The sequence below is a fragment of the Simochromis diagramma genome, unplaced genomic scaffold, assembly GCF_900408965.1.
Source record: "Simochromis diagramma unplaced genomic scaffold, fSimDia1.1 OVJJ01000304.1, whole genome shotgun sequence".
NCBI classification, from domain to species: Eukaryota; Metazoa; Chordata; class Actinopteri; order Cichliformes; family Cichlidae; genus Simochromis; species Simochromis diagramma.
Window position 1 is genome coordinate 6024973 of NW_024387030.1, and position 26428 is coordinate 6051400.

At 39.3% G+C, this 26428-nt stretch overlaps 1 protein-coding gene across 5 annotated transcripts; it reads left to right on the plus strand.

The window, feature by feature from the left end:
- The first annotated feature begins 1366 nt into the window (after positions 1 to 1366).
- On the plus strand, positions 1367 to 25845 carry slc7a14a (solute carrier family 7 member 14a). 5 transcript variants are annotated; one of them, XM_040042390.1, is made up of 11 exons: positions 5383 to 6592; positions 7191 to 7278; positions 13030 to 13564; positions 13907 to 14143; positions 17241 to 17458; positions 17601 to 17747; positions 19420 to 19628; positions 19715 to 19862; positions 20818 to 21313; positions 21425 to 21661; positions 22788 to 25845. In XM_040042390.1, exons 3-11 carry the CDS (start codon positions 13258 to 13260, stop codon positions 23084 to 23086), a joined length of 2298 nt encoding a protein of 765 aa, XP_039898324.1. In that variant the 5' UTR covers positions 5383 to 6592; positions 7191 to 7278; positions 13030 to 13257; the 3' UTR covers positions 23087 to 25845. The 5 variants fall into 5 exon arrangements, 4 of the variants coding, with proteins under 4 accessions (XP_039898323.1, XP_039898326.1, XP_039898324.1 ...); XM_040042389.1 differs by lacking the exons at positions 5383 to 6592; positions 7191 to 7278 and adding an exon at positions 1367 to 1539; XM_040042392.1 differs by lacking the exons at positions 5383 to 6592; positions 7191 to 7278 and adding an exon at positions 1546 to 1962.
- Positions 25846 to 26428: the final 583 nt, after the last annotated feature.

A 26428-nucleotide genomic window follows, 5' to 3' on the forward strand; every position in this document is an offset into this window, starting at 1 on the left:
TATCTGGATCTGGATCCAGGAATATTTGCAAGTATTCTTTACTGTTGCGAGATGTTGCAAGATACATTTTATGAAAATATGTTTATTTTATTTATTTACTTTTCCTTGTTATTCTTTTAAGAGCAGTTTTTTCAGCTGAGAACAATCTCCAGACTAAAATATTTCTTAAAATCATGTTTTTTTTTCAAGCCTTGAATAGTCTTGAACATGTATATGTTGTATCCATACAACATAAAGATTAATAAGACCTGCTTCCCACTCAGTATTGCCCACCTTACTTAATGTCCTGGCAGCAACAGAGAGCTTTGTTTGTTAGTTTTTTCTAAAAACATATATGTTGGCATATCTGTAAAGAAATATTGCTGATAAACAAGTGTTAAGGTCTGTGTCGGGTTAATGGCTGCTGAAATTGGTGAGTTGAAGAACAGGTTATTCACTGGCAATGTTGATGTTGCACAGGAAGTCAAATACACAGCCTTTGTCTCTCTTTCTCCTCAACATACTCAAATACACACAATGACATAAACAGGCTATCTATGGCAAATAACATAGCCATCTGTTGAATATTTGATCAGAGACCAGCGCAGCCTTAATAATTTAGCAACAGGCCTTTGCATGACTCTCACTGCTAGTGAATGTTGGGTCCACTTGGCACACTAGGAATCAATTCTGCCACTTGACTAGAAACTATTCAACAGCTGTCTAAATCTGATATCATTATATTTTACAGGCATGCCTGAATACCACCTGCTTTACATTATGGAAGATGATTTATTGCTGCAGATGTGTTTGGTAGTTTCATGATATACTGATAATCCGCTCGATGAAATTATAAAGTACTAAAACCGGCATGAAAATATTAAACCTATTTAAGCTCTCTGTACTAATTTTGGAACTAAAAAAGGGTCATTCCTGTAGTCTTAAAAGCAAATATTTTCTTAGTGAGTTGAAGTTTTTTCTTTCATACTAAGAGTTTTAATATTATGTACTGTAGTAGATTAAAACCCTATATCCTTTGCGATTTACTTAAAAAAAAAAAAAGTTATACCTAAACTATTCTTCAGTTGTTAATCTTGGATGCTCCTTTTATACCCTTGTTTTGTGTTACTGGCCTTGACAAAACTTTTTTACTCTTTGAGCACATATGTTCACCATAAATGATCAGTAATAACGAATCTTCTCTATTTCATTTTGAATAAGATACGAATATTAATTTGAGGCATATTGTGGGCGTACTGTAGTGATAATCCTTGTGTCATGGCTGGATCAGTTTAAGTCACGGGGGGGTAGTGGACTGCAACGGTGATGTCCGGTCAGCTTGGTGTCAGGAAATAAACCGGATGAATAATACACAGTGTCGACGGTCACATGTCGTGCAGCGGGCTCCTGAATGATTTAAAGCTTTTTACATCATCAGCCTCACCCTCCCTCCCGCTCTGTCTGCCGCTGATGCACCGCGCAGCCCGGAGATGCTGCTGCTGATGCTGGTGACCGACTGCAGCATCCGACATGGGTATCCTGTAATCCGGCCGTGCCACAGTGAGTGTTTTTCCTTCGCTTTTCTCCCCTTTGTTCTCCTTGCCATCGTGTTATCTTATTAAACTTGATCACCTTCCACCCTCCTCCTTCGTTTATCACCTATCCACCCCTCCTCTTCACCCACCCTTTTTTGTTGTCTTCCTTTGTGCAGTTTTTTCACGAGTGATGGCGCATTATAACGTGGCGGAAATCGTGCGTCTTTCCTATAGGGAGTGTGTTTATGATTTCGCGGAGTGGACGGAATGGTCGGTCAATGGTCCCGTCCTGTCACCTTAACGGTGAGCGTTAGAAACAAGGGGGGAGGCAGAGTTTAGGGCGGGTATCGCTTCTCCCAGCGGACTAGAGCTGCAGGAGGCTATGCTTGGAGGGTCGAGAGGAGGACAGGGCAAGACAAAGTGGCGACTGGGACCCAAATGAAAGAGGGTGGGTTCTTTAATTGAGAACATTTGCAGTTTTTAGTATGTATGCGGTTATTACCTAGACTGTTGGCTCAGTGGGTGTGTCGGAGAAAGAGAAGATTACATAATTAGAGTTAGACATGATCTTTATGATCAGGGCAGGGTAGGAAAAATAAAGCTTTATAGATTTTATCCATGAACACTGTATCGTATGTGGACATTCTATCTATCTATCTATCTATCTATCTATCTATCTATCTATCTATCTATCTGTCTGTCTGTCTGTCTGTCTGTCCAGTAAAGCAAACTACTATGTTACTTGATTCATGTGTGTGTCTGTGAGGACAAGAGGACTAAAGCTTCAACCAGTTCAACTAGGCTAATCCCTAATGACATGGCCAGATCTCTCTCTCTCTCTCTCTCTCTCTCTTTCTCATTCTTTCTCTCTCATTTGCCATAAGGCCTTGTCTCATTTTTCTGCTCTTAATTCTTTAAAAAACACACTTGTGGTGTCGTGCTGTCCATGGTGCTGAAAGCAGTCGTCTGCAGATGGCTTGCTAATACGCTGAAGCTTGATGGCCCTGTCATCGCTCAACAGGTGCCTTTTACTGCTACAGCTACACAGAAATAAGGGAAGTTGATTTCAGTTGTAACTCTGTCATTTAAAACGGGTGTTGTGATTGCATGCACTCTGAGTTTTTCTCTGAAATGGCATGCTCCTGACACAGAAGCAATTAATTTGCCAACATGGAATTATGCAATTCAAAGGGCAGTGGGCATTGCAAAATTACTGCTTTTTAACACACATTATTTTACAGATTTTTGGGTTTGTGATACTGCTCTGAATTTCAGGATGTATCAATAAGCAAAAAATCTTGGGATGATTACCATAGAATCAAGCAGTAAAAATGTATAAATATTAATATCTGATCAATATTAATGCTTAATAATAAAGTATTAATAATAATTAATACTTTATTATTTCAAACAGAAAAATCTATGCTGGACAGGCAGTAAACGTTCAGAGGCTCCTAGCATTTAAGTCAAAAGCAGTCCATCCAAACCATTGAATGGACATCCGAGAGGAAAATGAAAACCATGGTGATGCTGATGCTGATGATTGAGTTGGTGAAAACAACAATAAGAAGTAGAAGCAGAATATTATATAACAGACCAATTTAGCAACTGCACTATGTCTGTCTGCATATCCCTCACACACTCTGTCAAACAGCCTCCAGGATATCCAGTTCTCACATTGGAGGATGAAGTCACATGTAGAGACACACCACAAGCTTGAGGGGCAGTCGTTCATTGCTTAAGGGCACTTTAGCAGTAACAAAGGTCAAGAGTGGGGCATCTGCACCCCCCTCCTTTCATATTTCTTTTGCACTGGCTGAATATTATCATGTTGAAGAGATGTATTGAAATTGCAGCTGAATGAAGAGGATAAGGCACAACTCATTTGTTGGTGACGTTTATTGAGCATTTCTGTCTTTAGCTGTCTTCACAATTTAACTCCAGACAGTGTTAGAAGAATCACAGGACACAGCAGGAGGCTGTCTGCTTCAGATGTGTTCTCACTACTGGAAATAAAATGTTTAGGGTTGGGATGCACTTGCAGGAAAAAGGATATAAGATGGCTATTACTTGGCTCTGATTTCACTGGACTATTGTCTTCATCGATCTCATATTGGCACAATAAACTTGAAACAGATTTGTACTAGCGAGCTGACATGTCAAAGACTGCTTGGTTACTAATACGACTGCTCTGTACATGTGCATTCTCATGCATACGTTGGATAATGTTTAGAGAAGTCGATATCTACAGTGCACATGTGATAATAGCTTTTATTAGATAACAATATTGGAGATGTGGCAAAGAAGGGGTATAAAAATGGTTCCTTCAATGCAGTAAAGTAGTACGTTTAATAAGTGTTTAAAATATTTTGTATATTATTGTTTACTTATCTATTTATTTTGTCAGCCTTTAATGTATCTGCTTGTAATAATGCTAATCTAATGAAAACACTTTTTTGATGCCACATCTTTAGGGTATCATTCATAAACTCATATGGGTTTTTTCATGTGTTACGATTTCTTCGTGTTACAAATTTTAAACAACTTTAAAACAATTTTAAACAGCATACATAAACTAACAATGCACTCTTAACCTAGACGATGCAATATTTGATTAATCTGCCATTTTCGGGTGATGTAGCTGGGTTGAGCAGGCGACACATATGTCTTAAGCCCACTGCAGAGGCTCATGGGTTCATATGTGCGCCGAGGCTATTTATTGCATGTCTCCCCACTGCTCTCTCCCAAGATTCTTGTCCTGCATCGACAAAGGCTAACAAATTGTCATTTTTTCAGTATCGATTAAATAAAACTAGCAAATGCTGAAACGTGTGGAAGTGCAAGTAAAAAAGGGATAACAAAATAAACGAACAGACTTAGTAATATCAGCTTGGCAGCAATATTAATCGAAAGCTTTCTGACTCTTGCCCCAGTGAGCAACTAGAGACTAGCTGGTCGTGTCAGATGTAGTAAGGCTTCAGCAATGAAACCCCTGAATCTGAATATTGCATTCACATAAATAATATATGTTTTATTTTCAATTTCAAAACCACACTGTCTTGCTCCTATTCAAGGCTTTAGATGCAGGCAGGAACTATGTTACTGCAGAGGTTATGAAATGCTGCTGGCCTCTCATTCATTTTTATTAGCAATAATAGGCGCTGACAGAAGAGTTGTGAGTGTGTGTGTGCGTGTGATAGATACAAGACACATACGAAAAAGGAAATTGATATTTATTTTTAAAATCTTTATTTGCCTTCAACACAAAATATTTCTGGTATATTGCAAATAACTACTTTAGAATAGAATATGAGCAGCACAGTGATGCACTGTTAAGCACACAACAATAGAGTTCTGGATTTGAATCCAGGAGCTAGCTGCGGCCTGTGTGGAGTCCCTGTGCTCTCACTTTGCTAGCCTGAGTATCCAGGTACTATGACTCACAGTCAGTTAGTCAGTCAATTCTTAACTGACTGTAGGTGCAGCTGTGAGTGTCTTTCTCTCTTTGCAGCAGTAGACAGATGACAGGTACAGGTATACCTGAATTGGATAAGAGGTTAATTGATTTATTGAGATTGATTCTTTAGAATAGGTGATGTACTAATTTCTATACTGTAAAATATAGCTGTGACTAACCAAGAGAAAATCAGACACGTAAACATCAGCTCTTAATTTTATGAATGGCCAACTGGCCTCCATCACCCTTCCTCTATGAGATGCTGCTCAGCACTGACGTCAGTGAGTCTGCTTGCGCATAAAGGCTAATATAATCAGAACACACACACACACACACACACACACACACACACACACACACACACACACACACACACACACACACACACACACACACACACAGAAAAAAGACTTGAAGGCCAGTATGTTATCTGATCTCTGATTTGAGAAAGTGACTGCTTATTTAGGAGCAGATTTGCATAAAAATAGGCTTTTTCTACTTTTCTTTTCACAGGCTTCACTTGCAATTTTGAGATCGTTCCTAAAAATGAGTGTATGGAATCACACTAAAGCTAAAAGCTGCCACTTAAGCATATGTTTCTAAGCTAGAGAAAAACACTTTGCTAAAAGGTAGCTGATGAATATAAATGGCTGGATCATGCAGTTTTGTAATCTGTATAAAAAAGTCTGCACACACTGATGTATTTGCCACTTTCAGACGCAGCACCCATTTCTTCCACTCAAGGTTTGCCTTTCAAAAAACAATTGGCTCCCATTATTTAAAAAATCAATAAAATAGTGAACCAAGGCATTCTGTTCCACTGACAAATGCAGTCAATGATTTTGGAACTTTACAAAGTAGCTTCAATCTGTGGAATTGGTTGTGTAGGAATGATTGGATGCCTCTGGGGCTCTGTCCTATTTCTACCCCGAACAGTCCTATTTCCCCTCATTTTCCCTTCATTTCAGTGTTGCCCAGGGTATATTGGAAAACAGCAACAAGAAACAGTTAACTAACCTAATATTTGCATCTTTACATCAAAGAGACAATAGTAGCGCAATACAGGAATGTAAAAAAGATCTCTGAAAATAGCTCCATATTATAAAACGATATTAATACAATGCTGTCAGAAACGTATTCCTCAATATGATGTATTTGTTTCATAAATAAATGTTCACCCCAAAAACAAATGAAAGATCATTAGTTAAATGCTTATAAATGTATTAATTTGACTCAGTTTGTCTCGCTTTTTTACAATATCAAGTCAGTCACTCCTCAAAAATTGCATTGGTCTGTTCAAAACTGTCACCACTGACCATTAAGAAAGGTCAAAGAAAACAAAGCACAGAACATCATTCAGTCTTGTTTAACTTTGAATCTGGCATTTATTCGTGTGTTAACTTTAAAATGCAAGGTTGTTTTCCACTAATTCGGTCAATTCAATTTATCCATTTGCTTTCTTTGGGAAAGTACCCCAAGGCTTTCCTTTGAAAGAAGTCAGAGAAACACTGCCAGAGAGAGAAGGGGATGAAATACACCTGGGAGTGTGGAGTGGTCGAACGGGTGAAAGTGGAATCGAAATATAAAAGACTGTCAACTGGCAGAGGACTGTTTCGACATGGTGAGCAGTGCACACAACAGGCGCTACATTCATTTAGTGCTGAGCGGTATGAGATGACAAACAATTCTCTGCACTGTCAGAGCTGAAATGGGAATATATCAGAAAGGAAATGCAGAGATTAGAGAGGGTTGTGTTAAAGGCATGATTTATGATAGATGTATTGTCAGTGATATAGAATTCTGACTGAGGAACTACAGAGTGACAATCCTGGACACAGTTGGGAGGGGGATTAGCAAATTGGACATATAGTGACAATACTGTGAGGAAAAAGCATCATTTGGCTGCCACAGGCAATATTTCCTTTCCCATTGCTTCAGAGTGTTACCAGCGTTTCATGGTTTTGGAGTTATTTGTCAAAGAATTACTCAGCAGGGCACGCCTGAAGTCTGCCACGGAATCAACAAGCCAGTTTTAGGGCCAGGTCTTCAGTGGAAGTTTTAAAATTAAGGGAGTCACAACTGGGGTAAGTCCCTGAGTGTGTCAGATGGCCCTGTTGTTTCTTTAGGGCTTTAGGCCACATTGACAGAGATGTCATTGATATGGCTGGTTGAGCACAGAGCCAGAGGGAATGACAGCACTGTTTTTGTTTATCTTGCAGTGTAGAAGCAGATCCATTTTGCTTTAGGCTCCAGGCCCCGACTGTGCTACATTAGGGGAAGATAGATGAGGATGTAGCATTGCAAACTGTGAGTGGAGCAGACCAGCTGACAGGTCAGTCATGCAGAGCAATTGGTCTGTACCTTTTTGGACTAGTGCCAGGAGATTCCACACTGTAAACTTTTGATAGATAGGCATTATATGTCTTAAGTTGACTGAGAAATGGAACATTTCCTCCCTGTGTTTACTGGTTTCTTAGAAATCTGGAATATGCCTCAACAGGTTTAAGGTTAATGGTTAAAATTTGCAGCGATTATAGTCCAGGTAGTCATTAAAAGAGTAATCCTGTGAGACAGCCAGAAAATTGATTCCAATACTCTAAAGGAATAGAAATTCCAGTAACGTGGATACTATATACATAACCTGGAAACCTCGAGACATTTAACCACTCATTGGTTTATACAGTACATTAGTTGTGGGTTTTTTTGGCTTGTTTAAGAAAATCTTTGCCCAATCTACACTTGGACACAAATTTCTTGTGTTTTCCTGAATCTTAATTAAGGTTCAGCAGCATCTTCTACGAGCATGCTGTTTATTTACACTGTGAGCCGAGCCCATTTCAAGTTCCAAGGCCACACAGTCTGTCTTAATTCTGTCTTGTGCTCCATAGTCATAACATTTTTATGAATGAATTAACATATTAAAAACCACAAGATTAGAATCAAAAGATAAGAAAATCGTGAATAAGAGTTTTTCTGTAGTAACAGATGAGAAAAGCATGGTAGGTGGCTCTTTTCTTAGTGATCTTAAACCAGATCTTGATGCGTGAGTCGTACTTATATTAACACATAATACAACATGCTAAAAAACAAACACCAAAAAAATAGTTTTGATCTAAATGTAGTTTATCAGTTATTACCATAAAGTCAAGCTAAATGTTTACTGTGGTTTTTTCCAAGTAAACAAGACAGCAAAAATAAAGATAGCCTTTGGATAGTCCTGTTGTATACACTTCAAATATAGGCGATCAGAATGTATATAGCTCTAAATTTAGAGCTATATACATTTTATATGTGCTTCTACATATGAAATAGCTTATAAAACATATCATAACAGCATGAACAAATAAAGATATGCACTTAAGTGGCTCTTGTGCACTGTGTGTGCACCATTACTTTACAATATGTTATTTACCCCTTGATGAATGATGACGCCTTTTCCCCAGGTAGTCTCATCCTGTGTTTAAGCAAAGAGACATTTTTCATGTGTCTTCATCTGCCTGAAATAAACAGTGGGTCGGCAATTGTATTATTATGAACTGAAAATTTAATAAGTAGATATCAATCCAACAAACATCGTTGGATCATGATCTCTACCGGGCCCCAAAACCATATAATTTCAACCAGTTGACCGATGGATTCACACACAGGATCTTCTCTCTGTGATGCAACATTGCTGGACATTGAACCACCAAGTTTAAGTTTCTTTAAAATAACCATATTTATCTGCTCTTCTTAAACCTTTAGTCAGTTTATTTTACAATATAAACCAGAGGAGCATGAATTGAGTGTTACCTAGTTATTTTAACGCATGTGCAGTTTTCTTTGTCTTTGCTCATGAACTGACCATATTGACATGCTGTGTCTATTGCACTGGTGGTCATTTAGTTTTGTTTGACATTAAATAAAACAAATGATGTATGATATTAGCATATTCCTGCTCGATGAAACTCCAGAAAATCAAAGTTCATGTATACAGTAAAAAACAGCCTTTGGTCGTACAGGGATAGGTACAGTGTGACTGATGAGCCAGGCAACATAATCAACCTGGCAGGTGGCAATTTCTCTTTTATGTCAGATTCATTAGGCTTGTCAGACAGGGACACTGTGGCCGGGGAGCCAAGACACTAAATCAGCCACACTGCCACCAAGATCAGCCATGCAGAGGAAAATGAATTTAGGACTTCCACTTCCACGTTAAAACCTTCAGTTACTGCTGATATTTATTAATCTGCTGACTGGGTCATTGTGCTTTTAGCACAATAGCTTTGCTCCCAGGTACATGACCTATAGGAACTCATGAAAAATAGAGCTGGTTTATATAGACCAGAATATATTTAATAATAATGTATGCCTAAATGGAATTAGCTGTGATTAAATAAGAGGGTATTTGCTATTAGTCATAGTGATTGATAGTAATACATTATTGTGTTCAAGACTCGATGGGGCTCTAAGCACTGATGTGTAACACTCCACAGAGGCTAGCCTCATAACTCTTAATACTGAGAGGCACTAATATGGAGATACGCACGTACACACATGAATTATGCATAATAATATTTTCTCTTTTACATAAGTTGTCTGTGTGTCCGTTTGTTAAGCTAAAATGAAATATAATTTAGCATTTTTATATACTGCTATTTGCTAATTGTGCTAAAACAAAAGCAATTGCAAAGTGACAGACTTGCTCACTTGTATTTTACATTAATTTCTCTTTCAATAAAACATCCAAACCATCAGTGACACTGGCATCGAGTGTGTGATAAAACGGAAAACAAACTCACACAAAAATTGTAATTTCCCTGACTCAGGTGCTCTACCAAGAACTGCTTCCTGTTCTGTCTGCAGGATGTGAGAATGGGGCCAGGGCAGCATGCCAGGTCTAATTTTTGTGGAGGCCAGGGCCATGCATTGCAGACTGGTTTCCATGTCAGTGTTGAGTGAATTAGAAGTGCTCTCAACTTTATTAAACCACAGCAGCTCTTACTGTAAAGGCAATGAGAGCTCAATCAGGTTATTCATCCAGTTAATTCAGACACAGGCAGGGGCGGACACAGAAACAAGCTTAGTCATGGCTGATTAGACACAAGTATAGATGTTCTGACAGCTCTCTTATCTGGAGAGGAAACACACTAATGTTAAGATGCTAGAGGTGGCTGTGGTGATTATGATGACAGGGATTTAACTATTGATCTTTATACATCTGCGCAAATGGGTGTTTGTTTAAGCGTGTAAAATTATGGAAGAAGAACAAAGAAGTGTCTAGTTCAAAAATCCATTAGAGTGTGAAACAGTTCCTCCCATGCTGGGAGACGAAAGCGATGCTTTTAGCTCTTTGTGTTGTGCACATTACACATTTCTTGATACGTATGTGTTAATTTCCAAGATTTCTTCCCCTGCAGTTCAGTGACAGAAATAATTAGATCAACTGATGAAAAGATATTTAAATAATAGGCAAAAATTTAAAATGTATTGCCTGCAACCACACTCTATTAAATAATTTAGTAGCCAGTGTCACCACTGGCATTTTAGCTTCTGCACTGTACTCCGAAGAACAGCAGTGTCTGTCTCTGTTAGAGGTGCTCAGATTTTCTTTTGGATGCTGTGATGATGCACTCATTACTAATGAGGGAGGTTTTGGTTTTCATTATATAGGGTGATCCAGAAATTTGCCTCCTGGTTACAGACCCTCATTGATCCATTCATCATGCCACCTGCTAGAAAGCAAAGTGTATTTCTTTACCATAAAAAGGTCACACAGAGAACATCAACAGGACACTATATCATATAAACCTTTAACCCAGGAACAACTATTAGCAAGATGAAGTCATTTTTCCAGAGCAGATGGAACACCTGCTGCCACGGGGCTTTGTGCGGCTCTGTTTTGTTGATCTAGAGTATGACTGTTCAAATAGCTCGCACTCAATGCAGGACAGGTGGTGGTCATCATCAATGAAAACTGGCCTAGAATATTTAAGTGAGCAGATGTTCTGAAAAGCAGAGCACTTGTATGATCTGATTAAAGATATAGACTGATGAAAGGTTGTATGTTTATGTGTGGTACTTACTCTAGTACACACAAAATGGAGCGTATGTCTTCCTAATCTGCCACTTTTATGACATTTTTGAAACTGGCTGAATGTGATTGAATTCATGTATAGGTATCATTGTTTCAAATTTAAGGTATTAAGGTCTGGCTGGCTTGTCTGGACACTCATGTTCCATACACGCACGCACACACACTCATGAACCCGCACATACACGCACATTGATTGACAAAGCAGAGCCAGGTGATCAAAGCTTAGTGCACTAACGAAACCAGATTTGCTGTTTTTCAGTCTGCTCATCATCCTCATTCTTTTCTCCTAATGTGTTCATCTTCTTCTGTCTTCTGTACACACACACACACACACACACACACACACACACACACACACACACACACACACACACACACACACAAGTATTGAGCAGTATTACGCTCAATTTAAATTTTCTTATTTCTTATTGATTGCTTCTATGAGATGACGGAAATAAAATCTTGTTTCCACAAATATCAGGTTGTTTGTCCAGTGATTGTAACACATAGCTCACTTGTGCGTCACATTTTGTGACTGCGTCTTTCATTTAAGTACATTTTCATATAAAACATAAATGGCACTAGAATCAATGAGTTTTTATTGCAGTAATCTACGATAATTGAATACGATGTCATCATTTTATGTCTGAAGAGCAATAAAAACTTTTGTTAGAATGTGTGTGCAAATACAGAATAGAAGCAGAATTTCATCTACATGCCCAGGAGTAAGAACTCTACTGATCAGATGCTCTTAAATGTAAATTATTATATATGGTTATGACTGGAAATTTCTGAATTTTAATTTCAGAAGGGTTCTGCACGTCATTTATAACTACAGGGCTTCATACCAGCTCCATTAAGGAAAATCCCTTTTGTCAGAATTTAAGAGGTACCGCCCCACCCAGAGCTAACCACCATGCTCAAACTGAATCACCTTTTAAGCTTTCTATACTGCTGCACATGTAATACACCCACTAAGTGCAGTGACAATAGCAGCCCCACTCTATCTGGTTAAACAGCTGAGTAATTGCAGTCATCATTTGAGTGGCTTATGTTATAGTTGAGGGCGCGCAGTGTGGGTCCGCTGAATATAAGTGTGTTTGTTCAATAACTTGAATTTGTTGTTTAAAGTAGATGAATGGTGAGTGTTAGTTCATTGCTGTTAAGAGAGACAGAGGTGGACTCGGCTACAATTGATGGCTTTAATAGCTCTCTTTTCAACAGCATCTCTAATCTGTTACTCACTCGACTCAGCTAATGCTTTGTTTAAACGTGGCAGGAAAACCTGCATTACAGCAGCACTAGGAATTTACATAGTTTCATTTGAATTATTCCGATAAATTCTACTTATACTGAAAGGAAAAAAAACATTCAGCCCCTATGATTGCCATGGTTTTGCATGTAATATTTTTTAGCTTGTTTTGAAGTAATGCATCATATAATATGGCATTTATTTATGTGAAAACACAGGCTAATAAATTAAAAATAATTATGTAAAAAGCCCCCAGTATTATTTTCACATGAGAGTAAAATGTCAGATTTCTGTCTGTAAATAAACATGTTAAAGATTTCATTCTGAATTTTAATGGAGTGATCGTTAAGTGTGGCAAAGATGTTGTAGTTGAAGTACATTGCCTCTGATTCTACAGTTATTTATCAGCAAACACAACAGAAGAGGTTTTGCCAAGGTTTAATATTGCTATCTCTCCCCCTTACAAACAAAATAAAATGTCATTAGTTGTAGGGCTGTCACTAATGAGCTTTGCTACTATAGCGACATGGCTTTGGGGAGAGGATTTCTAATTAGCTGTTTCCTCATTCAGGTACACCTCATTTGTGGACAAACTTGTAATACATTTCCCCTTTTGAACTAATATGTCTTGGCATGCATACTCCAAAATAAGCATTGTGTCAGATGAATAATAGTAGGCAATGGGCTGTGAAATGCTGTAAAAATAAATTATCCCTCTTGTGTCTTTCAGATTACTTTCTCTCTCACTATGTGGGGAAAAACTGACGTGGCATTCTACTGAGCCTGAAAACAGAGGCGTGGACAGCAAGGACAAAATCAGATTTTCTTCATTTATTTGGATTAGGAATAATTCCTCTTCCAAAGTGCTCTGCACATCTTCTTGAAGAACTCATTCACAGAACTTAAGGAAAAACACTGGTCAAACAGTATCTTCCGCTACTCCCCATTGGCTTTCAATATGAGTGGTCTGGTAGGGAAGCTGGATCCTCGCAGGATACAGTGGGGGTCGACATGGAACACCTTTGCATCCCGTGTCCTCAGGACCAAGCCTGTGGAGTCCATGTTAGATTCAGCCATATCGGGTACAAGCTCACATGGAACCAGACTGGCCCGGGTTTTGTCTACGGTGGACCTAGTGTCGCTGGGTGTGGGCAGCTGCGTCGGGACGGGGATGTATGTGGTCTCTGGACTGGTCGCCAAGGAGATGGCTGGCCCTGGGGTCATTGTGTCCTTTATTATTGCTGCTGTTGCCTCCATTCTGTCAGGTGAGACTAGAGCTATGCACGCTCATTTATGCAAGGCTTCTCTAATCACATAAACACCAAGAGGACAATAGCCACAGTATAAAGGTTGCTGTCCTTCTTATTACCATTAAACCGGTAAGATATATTTGAAAAGCCTTTTAATACCTATGTAATTATTACAAGGGCAATGACATTATAGGGGCACAGCTATAATAGGTTCAAGAGATAGTAAAATATACTTTAATGCTCATATCAATAGTTTCAATTCAGCCTTTCACTCTGGTGATAATGCAGTCAAATCACTGATATGTGTCTGAATTTATGTGTGTCTATATTGTACTCCTCTTCCTGTCTCCCCCACAGGAGTATGCTACGCAGAGTTTGGTGTCCGTGTGCCTAAGACCACAGGTTCAGCCTACACATACAGCTATGTGACAGTGGGGGAGTGTGTGGCTTTTTTCATCGGTTGGAACTTAATTCTGGAATATCTGATTGGCACAGCAGCGGGGGCGTCAGCTCTCAGCAGCATGGCGGACTCACTGGCCAATCACACCATCAGTAACTTTATGATTTCACACATTGGAACACTCAACGGCTTAGGTAAGTAGCACAAAGATGCAGTGCTATGACAGCTTTGATACATTTTCTCTCTGGTTCTAATTTTCTCAGGATTGAAATTCATTCAAGTATTGTGTAAAGTACTGCAGGTTTACTGTGAATGCTTTTTTCAGTGTTATATTTACAATATTTCAGGGAACTGAAGCCAAAGTGCTTCTTAGAAATCACCTGTGAGATAATTTTCTTGAAGGCACATTTTTAAAGGCATTAAGAAGCAGGGTAATTCATTTAGAATCTACATCTTATCAGCAATCAGCTACAGTTAGTTGTTTTGGTTCAGCTGTCAAGCATGTTTGCTTTAATGGTAAAAACATGCATTGACCCAAGTGACTTTTGGAGAGATGTTATCTTTTTTCTCCCTCCCCACTCTCCTCAGAAGGTCAGACAGAGCTCTGTTCCTTTTGCTGTAGTTGTAGTTAAGACAAATACTTCCTCTTTGAGGTCTTGAACAGACTTTGACATTTAGACTTTGAGAAGTACATTTAATAAATCCAGCCTTTGCTCTTCTTCCGTATTTGCACACTAACACGACTTGCTCCTAAAAGTCATGATTTACTTTATCAGTGTGGAATAGAAGCGCAGCGCCATTTCTATCATACAAAGGATCTCCCATTGCCTTGATAATCACAACACATCTTTCAAATTTTAATAAAAACACCAAGATAAAAATGCTTACATTATCTCAGAAACCATTCAAACCATACCAATTTATTTTTCCCCAGGAACATCCAAAGAATATTATGCAGCTTATCTTGGAAGTCATACTGTCATGGAAAGTAAAAGCAGGCACATCATCTTGAATTCTATATAACACAGTTTTCCATAATCTTACCATGAGGAGGATGCCTGCTTATCTTGTGCAATGCTCTAGCTGATGTGTGTGCCAGCTATGTTTCTATCTGGCTGACAGTGCCTCATCAGTTGCTTCCTGTTAGCCTTTGAAAAAGTGATGGTAGTGGTCACATGACAAGTGTCACGGCCAGCCGTTCCAAATGATCACGGAAAGCTGATGTTTCCTTTTCCTGTTGGAGAGAAATGATTGTTTCTCCACACCCAAGGGGAAAAATGTGAAATCTAACTAAAATATATCTCATTCATTTCCAAATACACACAGGCTGAGTTCTTGTGGAACATGTGCATCTAAAAATTTGTTGCCGTAATGGTCAACTGGGTGGGGTGTATCTAATTTAGGAATGCAGTACTTCACTATGACGACTTATCTTACAAAAATAGTTCAGTTGATGTGCCAAATCTAAAGGTGTTTCCAACTTTCTGTTGCCAAGAAATTAAACAGAGTTGGAAAGTTCAATTTTTTATTAAACCATGGCTTTGGGTGTTTTATTGGACCATTGGGGAATGTCCTGTGAATTACACACGAATTCACTGGAAAACCCTTGGATAATTATCTACACATACTCCAACATACTCTATGAGAGTGGCTGAAACTCTTGGAAACAACAAATTAGTCTGGGATTATTTATTCTGATTAATAGTTGTGGTCAAATGTTTACATAGAGTGATCATGGACATGATTTCATATCGTGGAAAGTTTGAGCATTTAATGATTACTTTGAACAGTTTCTGTCTATGTGGGTTCTCAGTAATCTCTTAGATGAGAGGTGAAACATCATTTAAAAAAACAAAAACAAATGCAAGTCACCTTCCTTTTAGCTCTTTAGACTTTGAACTGTTCTTTCTCTTGGTAAGAATAATTGTACGTCAAACATCTTTCGTGACAGATTCCATGATCATCACTTCAAATAATTGTACATAAGTAAAGTTATTCAGATGGGCCACCACTTTGTCAAAGTCTGAAAAAAAGGTCCAAACTGTCACCCTCAGATGAGAGAAAATTGGTTAAGACATGTGGAGCAAGCCAGGAACCACTGAGGCCTTAACCACTTAAGCCTGCCATGAACTGGAAACTGCTGGAATACCAGGGTAACAATTACATCGCCATGGACTGAGATGGTGATGACCTTGAAAAGACCCTTTTCCAAAGTTGACACCTTTAGGCTCAACTTAAATTTTCAGCTGCCCACATGGATAAGCTAAATTTCTTATAGAGAAAGGTTTGATGGTCAGGCGAGACAAAGACTGAACTATTTGGCCACAATGACAAGAGTTATGTTTGGAGGAGTAAAGATGAGGCTTTCAAACCTATGAACATGCTCTGCATCTCTGCCACTATTGTATTGGTACAATGCACTAAATGGATGGAATGATACAGAAGGAAGAAGCTTATTTATGCTTCTCCTCAAAATCCATCAACTTCACCTCAGATCAATAGCTAGATGACACAAATGGGTGTTCCAACAGATAGATCAAAACTGGTTTTGGAATGGATAAAGCAGGCTAATGTTAAGCTTCTGGAATGACCTTCCCAAAGCTCCAGTCTCAGCCCTTCTGAAAATGTGTGTGCTATGCTTAAAAGCCGGGCCGGTGCCAGGAAACCAATTCTGCCAAGAAGAGTAGTTAAATATCCAGCCAGAATTATGCCAGACGCTTGTCGATTGGTACTAAAAGTGTCGGGTTGAGGTGAAGAGTGGTACATATGAAGTTGTATGTTTGACCCTGTCTGGTTTACAGAAAATCCAAAATGAATTCGAAATGTTGAACCCGGTTCTTGATTTTAGATGTATGTCGTACAATTATTCCACCCTGGAAAAAGAAAAATTCAGAGAAATTATTAAAAGACCAAATTTGCATTGACATTTATCCCATTAATGATTGTACTTTATGTGTACTTCTGATAAAAAACTATATTTAGTTAAACTGATTTGACAGCGCTTTAGAACTAGCACCAATAATGTGAGGATTTTCTACTTTTCTTTTTAATTTGGGGTTAATCAGACAAAATAAGAAAACGAAAAACACTTCTCTGAGAAACCTGCTTAACTGTGAGAGGACTTGTTCTGACAATTTAGTATTTTCTTGAAAAAATAACAAAGCAATTACTCAAACAGTTTTATGCCAAACACACAGGAAAATGGATATATTCATCTTCAGCACCACAGTGACTGGGTGACAGCACTTTTATGTCTTTCTGTGTATTTAAGCATGCGTGTTTCCTCTCCAGGTAAAGGAGAACAGTCCTACCCAGACCTACTGGCACTGCTGATAGCACTGCTGGTGACAGTGATAGTGGCTTTGGGAGTGAAGAACTCTGTTGGTTTCAACAACGTATTGAACGTCATCAACCTTATAGTGTGGGTGTTCATGATGATCGCTGGCCTGTTCTTTGTAAATGGGGAGAACTGGGACGAGGGGAGATTTCTGCCTTTCGGCTGGTCAGGGGTATGCATCCAAATGTATATATAAACACACACAATAAATAACAAACAAACAAACAGAAACCCCCCTACCATCAGCAGGGTATCTGTGCTGTTTGGTTGTTTTCTTTAGGACATCCATCAGCTCTGTTTCCTCTGTGTTGCAGGTGATGCAGGGTGCAGCCACCTGCTTCTATGCCTTTATTGGATTTGACATCATTGCTACAACAGGAGAAGAGGCCAAGAGTCCCAACACCTCCATCCCCTATGCTATCACCGCCTCACTCATCACCTGCCTCACTGCCTATGTCTCTGTGAGTTAGCTTTATAACATATTGCATAAACAAACATGACCACTCTATTCTTTATATATCTATTGTTAAGTAATCGACAAATCTATTGTTATTCACACTAATAGTTTTGTGTATAACAAAGTAGAGCGTCATTCATGTTATGGTGGTTTCCGTTTATATATTTTGTAAAATGACTTAATTTAATTATAAACCTAAAGAATATTGATCACTTATCATGTGCTGAAATTCAGCTTTAGCTTCAGCTGTCTGCTCTCCCCCAAATGTTGACAAGTTTCCAATACACGGAATGAATAAATATGAAGATGCTGTATTTCAAATTTGTGGGTGTGTATCTAATCTCTGATCTCCACCTTTACAGCCCGTACAGCTTTCCTGATTACATAATGTGTGCTGGATGGTTGTTGCTATGGGTGCTGTGGAACAGCAGCCTATCAGATATAAGACGTTTTTCAGCATTTTGTGTGGCAAAGATTGCATCAACTTCAAAAACTCGAGTGCTTCTTTTTGAAATCCTTGTCTCTCTCTTTCACAGTCACATCTATTCCTCCACATCATCGCTCTCCTATGCACCAGCCTCTCTCTAATCTCCACCTTTCTTTGATCTCACTCACTGTAGGCTGCTTGGAATAACTTTTCTGCTGCTGTGAGGATCCCGTGGTTGCTGCTGTTCAATCTTCAGAAATCAGCTTAAACACATTACCTGTCACATCTTTGTGTGTGTGTGTGTGTGACATTGATTTTTGCAGTACATTTAAATCAAAGAGTTTTCAAGGCAAACTTATGCTTGTTTGTCAGTTTCTGAGCTTTTCATTCACTGTTAGTGATGACATATCTATCCTTGTACGGCCTTGCAATACTGTGGTCTTCAGTTTAGGTTGGGGCAATGAGCAGCAGGGGAGAGAATTGTGCTGATTATTTTTTCTGGGAAGTCCTTTGCTCTGGAGATGGGTAATATGAATTTGCCAACTAAACTTAGCTGACTGTGAGCTGAAGGGGACACTGAAAAATACATTTTGGGATCGGATTTGTGCTCTAAGAAAATATGTTGTTGTAGATTTGTTTTAGATTACTTTATCCCCCTTGTGACTGGTTCACACACAGTGTTAGCCAGTCTTTTCATACAGTAAATAATGGATGTTAACTTCCTTTCTGTAAGGGGTTAGTGCTTTTTATTATTATTACTCCCCTTCTGTAATCCGTTGATGCAAATCTATCTGATTAGCAGCACAGCATTTGTGACAGATGGCTCTGCATGATATCACACATCAGACACAGGGACACACATATTGAGTGAGGCACGAGTAATGACCACTTTGCATGTGATGGAGCATGCTGTGTGCTGAGCATATTAGCTAAGCAAAACTAAGCTCTAAGGATGTAGCTCAACTCTTTTTAGTATCTAGGGTCTAAATGTTGATGTGACTATAGGCTCTACAGAGTTACTCTGAGAAGAGCCTCCACAAGAAGTCGAATTAGTCTCTTTTCTGCAGCATCATCCTGCAGCATTAATACACTATAATTCTGGCAGCAAAAATCTAATATTTCTGCTTGTTAACACTGGTGTTAAAGTTTCTCTGTACTTTAATAGATTCATGATGAGATTTTGATTTTATGGTGAGAACTGCAGTAAAGATTTCTTAGTAATAATCAACACTATGTTTTTTTATTCCAGGTTTCTGTGATTCTGACACTGATGGTACCATACAATGAAATTGATGAGGATGCACCACTGATGGAGATGTTTGCCATGCATGGTTGTATGTTCGCAAAGTACATAGTTGCGGTAGGCTCTATAGCTGGACTGACTGTATCCCTCCTGGGTTCGCTGTTCCCCATGCCCAGGGTCATCTATGCCATGGCAGGAGATGGCCTGCTCTTTAAGTTAGTTCCACAGTACTTGCATTTTTATTTATATGTCAGTCTTAATGATGTTTGCATATGAGTCTCATCTCATCTCTTTTTTATAGGTTCCTGGCCCATGTGTCTTCCTACACAGAGACCCCTGTTGTAGCCTGTGTGGTTTCAGGCTTTCTGGCTTCCTTGCTGTCCCTCCTGGTCAGCCTTAGAGACCTCATAGAGATGATGTCCATAGGAACGCTTTTGGCCTATACCCTGGTGAGTGTTGGATAATAATAATGGAAACATGTACATCATGAAGCTTACTCTCAATATTATTTAGATCAATTTTCTTTAAAGAAGTTTTTCCTTCCACATTGAGGGGCATCTGATTGTCTTTACCTTACAATATAAAGTGCCTTGAGGCAACTGTTGCTATTTGGTGCTATATAAATAAAATTAAATTGAACTGAATTGAACTGAATGCATTTAATATATCTGGATAAAGCCCTTGAGATGTATTTAAGGATGTCTAAACAAACATACTAGCAACAACTGCTAAGCAGAACAATACAAAGCCACAATCTCACTGTATTACACTGCCTTACAGAGATCAATTCACAGTATTTTGTAACCAGGGGGCATCCATAATCCAGCAACAATTGTTTTATAAGAACTAAGTGAAGATGCGTTGCTCAGCTTTCATCTCAACTCTAAGAAATTTATAGCCTGAAAACAGAAAGATTGGTGTTTCTTCTCCTAAGTAGCTATACATTCAGATTTGACAAAAAAGCACTGCTCTTTAAAGGAGCTATGAAATACTGCACACAATAACAGATACCTTGCTAGGAAAAATAATCTCTCCAGTGCATGATTTCCTATGATAACAGGATAGCTGTATGTGTTCATGGACAACAAATCTTAACAGAGTCACCAGTATGTACAAGACATGTGGGCATGTGTTTATCAGGCTCTAAAGATTACCTTCTACCCATGGCTGCACAATACTAGTTAGATGGTAAGCAGTTAACTAAGATAATAAAGAGTCACTGATTTATGAACCAGTCAGAACAAAAACAAAATTCATAATTTTTCATCAATTTTTGTAAAAACTAATTATTGAGCTGTTTGTTTTGAAATAAAACATCCACACAATTCCTGTGGAATGGGAATGTCACTACTAAAAATGGTTTTGTGATGGAGCTCCTGTTTATAAATGACATGTGTTTTGCAGGTGAGTCTCTGTGTGCTTCTCTTACGCTACCAACCTGAGGGAGACATCCATGGTTTCGTGAACTTTCTCTCTGAGGAGCAGAATAAAAAGAGGAAGGAAGGCGTTCTGGCTGAGTGTGAGAAAGACGCCTGCTCACCAACCAGCGAGGCCGATGAGTATGGCGGTCCGCCCACTAACACATGCGGAGCCAAAAACCTGCCTTCGCTGGGTGACAATGAGATGCTGATTGGCAAACCAGATAAAAATGCATACACGGCCAATCACCCTAACTATGGTACAGTGGATATGACTACTGGTATTGAAGCAGAAGAATCAGAAGGTGGCCTGTCCCGGCGGTTAAAGAAGCTGATTGGACCACGCTACTACACCTTGAGGATCCGACTGGGCCTACCGGGAAAAATGGATAGACCGACTCCAGCAACGGGGAAAACTGTCACTGTGTGTGTTCTGCTGCTCTTCATCTTCATTTTTGCTTTCTGCTCCTTCATAATTTTTGGTGAGAACAAGTTAACAAACTCACACTCACATTTGTATGATTCAGGCACAGATTGGTCAACAAATAACAAATACGTTGAACTGAATTGAATGAATTATTTCTTCCTTTCAGGAGCTAGCACTATTGGGGAGGGTCGTTGGTGGGCCTTGCTGCTATTGATCATCTTCATCATTATCATTGCCCTACTAGTCATCATCATCCTGCAACAACCAGAGAATCCTAAGCGACTTCCATACATGGCACCCTGTGTGCCCTTCGTACCTGCTTCAGCCATGTTGGTTAATATCTACCTCATGCTCAAACTGTCTGCAATCACCTGGATACGATTTTCAATCTGGTGCCTCGTGGGTAAGTAAATGATGTTTTATTTGTTTGCTTTTAAATTAACTTTAAAACATTCGGAAAGAGGAAAGATAATGCTTTTATTTAGTCAGTTCCACACCTGTCAGTCATGTAGAAGGACAAGCAGGAACTTAATGAGACTTTTGTTTTAGTTTTGTCGTGTTTAATCACTATGCAGGTTGGTTGCTAAATTATTTCCATGTTGTATGCATGAAAATAATTCAATATAATTATAGAATGTAATGTATATATGTTTGGCAATGGTTTATATGAAAACTGGCTGCTTCCATCTCAATATAGCAGTGAAACAAAAAGCCAACCAAAATATTGCACTGTAAGCAATGACTCATGACAGTTGATACTTAGTGTAACGACTGAGTAATTAAAAATAACTATTTTTTAATTGAAATTTTGTGACCAATAAAGAATAGACTGTGTGTGACTTCTTGTTTGTTTTATTGTGGAAGACCTGGGGCATCTAACTTTCCTTTTCCTTCCTGCCTCAGTTGTATCTATCTGAGCACCTATTTTTAACTTGCCTTTATAGCTGCAAGAGTGAAAGGGAAGGTTTACAAGAAGGTAGTGAGACCTGCTTTGATATGTGGTTTGTAAACAGTGGCACTGACAAAACATCAGGAGCCTAAGATAAAGTGGCAGGGATGAAGATGCTAAGATTTTCTTTGGGAGTGACCAGGATGGACAAGATTAACAATGAGGACATCAGAGGGACAGCTCATGTCTCAATAGCAAGGCTGAAATAGCTTGGGCATGTACACAGTACATGGTGGGTATACTGGACAAAGGATTTTGAAGATGAAGCTACCTGACAAGAGGAAAGGAGAAAGACCCAAGACAAGATTCATGGATGTAGTGAAGGACAAGCAGATGATTGTTGTTACAGAAAATGATTCTAGGGACAAGGTGAGATGGAGGCAAATGATCTGCTGTGGCAACCCCCAAAGGGAACAGCTGAAAGGAAAAGGAGAGTCCAACAGAGCTTTTAGGTTGATGGAGATTTTCCTTTTTTTCTGTATTTTTATTTAAGCAACTAAAATCATGCCCCAAGGTCTAATAAATATGTTCCACTGGATTATGTATGTGTGAAAAATATTAACATGTTCTGTTCTTGTAGGTGTGCTCATATACTTTGGCTATGGCATGTGGAATAGTACTCTGGAAATCACAGCCAGAGAGAATGAGGTGCATGCTTCCACCTACCAGCGCTACGATCAAGGTGTTGACGAAGGCTTCTGCGGCTTCGAAGATGATTTCTACCCACCTACCACTGACGCCTGGGGTGCGCCAGACGGGGCATCAGGGCTAACCTCGCCCCCTGTGGCAAAACCTGAAAAGGATGGGATGCCATCGAAAAGTGGAGGCAGAACCATTGCCAATCATGGCCTCGCGGAGGAGGATCCAATGGATTTCTAAGGGACTGACTCTGCGTTACCCTGAATGTACTGCCTTGTCTGCTGCCTGGGGGATGGGAGGGGAAGAATATGTGAGTGCACGAATGACTCTGTGTGTGTGTGTGTGTGTGTGTGTGTGTGCGCGTGTACATGCCAGCATGTGTGTTTTTTTGTGTGTCCAACTCTTGGGCTAGATTGTTTGTTGGCAGTGGAACTGCTTTTCTATCACTTTATTCCACCGTGCCTGGCTCCCCCGCTTCCACAGAAATTTAGATGTCAAGGTCGTGAGTGTCTTGACTCATTTGCTTGTTATTACTTACTGGAATCCACATCCAAAGAAAGGCCAGACAGAAAAAGTGCAGATGTAGCAAGAGATAAAATATAATGTGGCTCTTTGAACTCTGAACCAAATGAGAGTGTCTGTTAAGCAATTTTTTTAACTGTTTATTTCTCGGAATTACGAGATACAACAGAGGAGAAGGCAACGAGATGGGGCAGATGAATCAGCATGTCCCATCCTGTTTTAACAGACAGGCAGGAAGGTTAGATGACAGCACGGCAAGCCCAAATGACTTCCTGTGGACAGCTCTGGTTTTCTCCGTTCATTCGGAATTTTCAACAGAAAGAAAAAGTGCTGTGCATACCCTCAAAATAATAATAAAAAACCGTTAACCCTCAGTGTTATTTCTTGCTTTAAATGTTTCCCTGACCCCGAACATCTAGCCCAAGTGATTCTGAGGTGAATGTGGGAAAGGGTGTCGATGTTTTCTGTCACAAATATTACTTGGACTTTGCTTGCAATAGTGCCTTCATCTACTGTATGTGTACGTGAGTTTCTGATTATGTCGGTTTTCTACTTTAATTTTGCCTGCGTGTGTATTTGAGGGTGTACTGCATGTACACTCAAAATCCACCTTTACATGGGTTATTATATTTGTGTTTGTATAAAGTGTGTTCTTCAGATTGTTTTACTCTGTATGTATAGATATATTTTCCCACTCTTCCCCAGCATGAAGCTCAGCGTGAATTCACTTGCAACAAATCAACTCATCAGTATATTGGAAAATAGGAGAGAGTAGTCGATATAAAAGCAAAAGAGAATGAGCTGAATCCTAACTGGTAACCACTATGGTTACTCTGAAGAAAGTCATGTTTTCTCCTGATTTTTTTTGCATGATAAGTTTACGATTTTATTTAAAATTCATTCAGAATGTTTTTTGACTTATGATCATCTGTTCTTTTTGCTTTCTTTTTTACCAAATGAAATGAAATCTAATCCTTCCTCTTCCTCCTTTCCTTTGCTTTTCTTTCTTCAATTCCTCCTCCTTCTTCTTCTTTGCATTTTATAAGGTTCCACAATTCCTTTCTTCTTCCAAACCAACTCTACCTTCCTCTCTCTGCCACCTCACCCTCGGCTTGATATCCATCGGGCCATGTCATCCACTTTAAGCCACAAGTGATAGAGCCAGGATTGGTTTTCAGTCAGGATTTGTAACAGCAATCTGTTCATGGCCTGTCGATCTATTAGCTCCTGTTTCGCTTAAGGGTGTCCGCTATCGCTTTTCTGATTTGTCACTGGAGCGTTTACTACACTCCCTGTGGTCCTGCTCCCACTTAGGCTCAAGCTGGTATGAGTGAACCTCACTATTTGGCCCTACTTTGTTTTTAAAGCATGTAGCTTGTGCTGAAGTCCCACTCTTCACATTGTACCTACATTACTGGTGCACTCTGAAGAGCTTGTGAAAATCAGCTGGATCAGATAATGAGCCGGTGTGGTTTAACATGTAGGACAAGTAAGCTACAGCCAAGGTTAGGGGTTGGATTTCATAATTAGTATGTACTGCAAAGCATGTTTAAGAGTAAAACACTTTTAAACAAGAGAATACAAAGTGCTTTACATTGAAGGGATTGTGCAATGTATCCATTCATGGCACTATAACTGATTTTGGCATCAACCAAAGCACCCCCCACCCTTATAGGTGGGGGGTGCTTCTTCTATATAGCTGCTGCTGCTGTCTGCCCTGATTGTCCTACTTGTACCTTTTGCCCCTGTTGCTGCATCAGTCCCTTCCAGGGAAGCCTTATTTGTCTAATGCACTAAATCTAAGGATGCCACGCTATACCCCCACCCCACCTCTGCCCCCCTCACAACCATACACATTCAAAAAAACAAGAAAACAAAAATAAAACAAACCAAAAATGAAAAAATAAATTAAAATAATTATTATATCAACAGGCCCTTTGGTGATGTCCAAGAGATTATACCAACTCCATATACACAGGGATTTATGTTCATATTGAATGATTCTGCAGGTAGCCAGCGCACGGAGCAGTATGCTGTGCAGACAAGTGGAAGTTTAGGGAGTTGGAATTTAGTTGCGGTTGAGTGTGAAGCCTATGTAGTCTGCCAAGGTCATGACTTTAGTGTCTTTTATGGAAATGTGACTGGGTTATTGACTTGAGGGGGGGGGGATCATATTTTACGACCACAATATTACATTAAACCACACTGTAAGTTCCAGCCATGGATGTTAGAAGAACTGATATTTTATAGCAGTTTTTTTACGGTTGGCACAGGAAAAAATAATAGAAATCTTTGCAGAATTGTCCAATATAAACATTATTCTAGGTGATACAGTTGGAAAAGCATTTGCACATTAAATCTCGCACACATCTAAACATATTTTCATTTTGTACTTTTGAGCCAAAATACCCACTCAGATCACTTCCTAACTCAGCCAAAAGAATCCAACAGCTTTGCATTCATAGCTCAGCCAAAACGAAAAAGTAAATCCAGGCGATGCCATTCCTCTCACACTGGACTGTACAGCCGACTTTCTATATTATCTGATCTGCGTGTGTGTATAAAAACTGTGCGAATGCATGTGCTGTATGTGTGTGCGATGTGTGTTTGTGGTCTACGCCTGCGCCTCAGTGTGATCGTCTGGTGAATGTGTAGCATGCTGTCATGCACGAGGCCCAGACTATACATGTTGTACTTGCATGCGGTGACTGATCGCAATGACCTGTAATGGAACACTAAACCAAACCAAATGCAGGCTTAATTCTTATACCTGGGAACGTTGGCCTCTCTGCTCTGGAAGGACTAATGTTTAACAATTTAATAGGTTAAATAAAACCACTATCCTACAGGATGATTTTGTGCATTTGTTGCACTTTGCTGCATTTTCTATTCTGATGGGAACCCAGAATTTTACTTTATAACTCAATACTATGTTAAATGAAAGAGCTAAAGGAATATTATATACGATATCTCCTTGCCCAGGTATGAGAACCAGGACTCCATTTGAAAAAGAAGGAGTACATGTAGCAAACACACTGATGTGGGTTGCTCTTCTCACAT

Coding starts and splice junctions, on each gene's coding strand:
- slc7a14a (XM_040042389.1), top strand. CDS start 13,258: ATGAGTGGTCTGGTAGGGAAGCTGGATCCTCGCAGGATACAGTGGGGG. Junction 19,863..20,817: donor CGCTTTTGGCCTATACCCTG/GTGAGTGTTGGA, acceptor TGTGTTTTGCAG/GTGAGTCTCTGTGTGCTTCT. Junction 21,314..21,424: donor CTGCTCCTTCATAATTTTTG/GTGAGAACAAGT, acceptor TCTTCCTTTCAG/GAGCTAGCACTATTGGGGAG.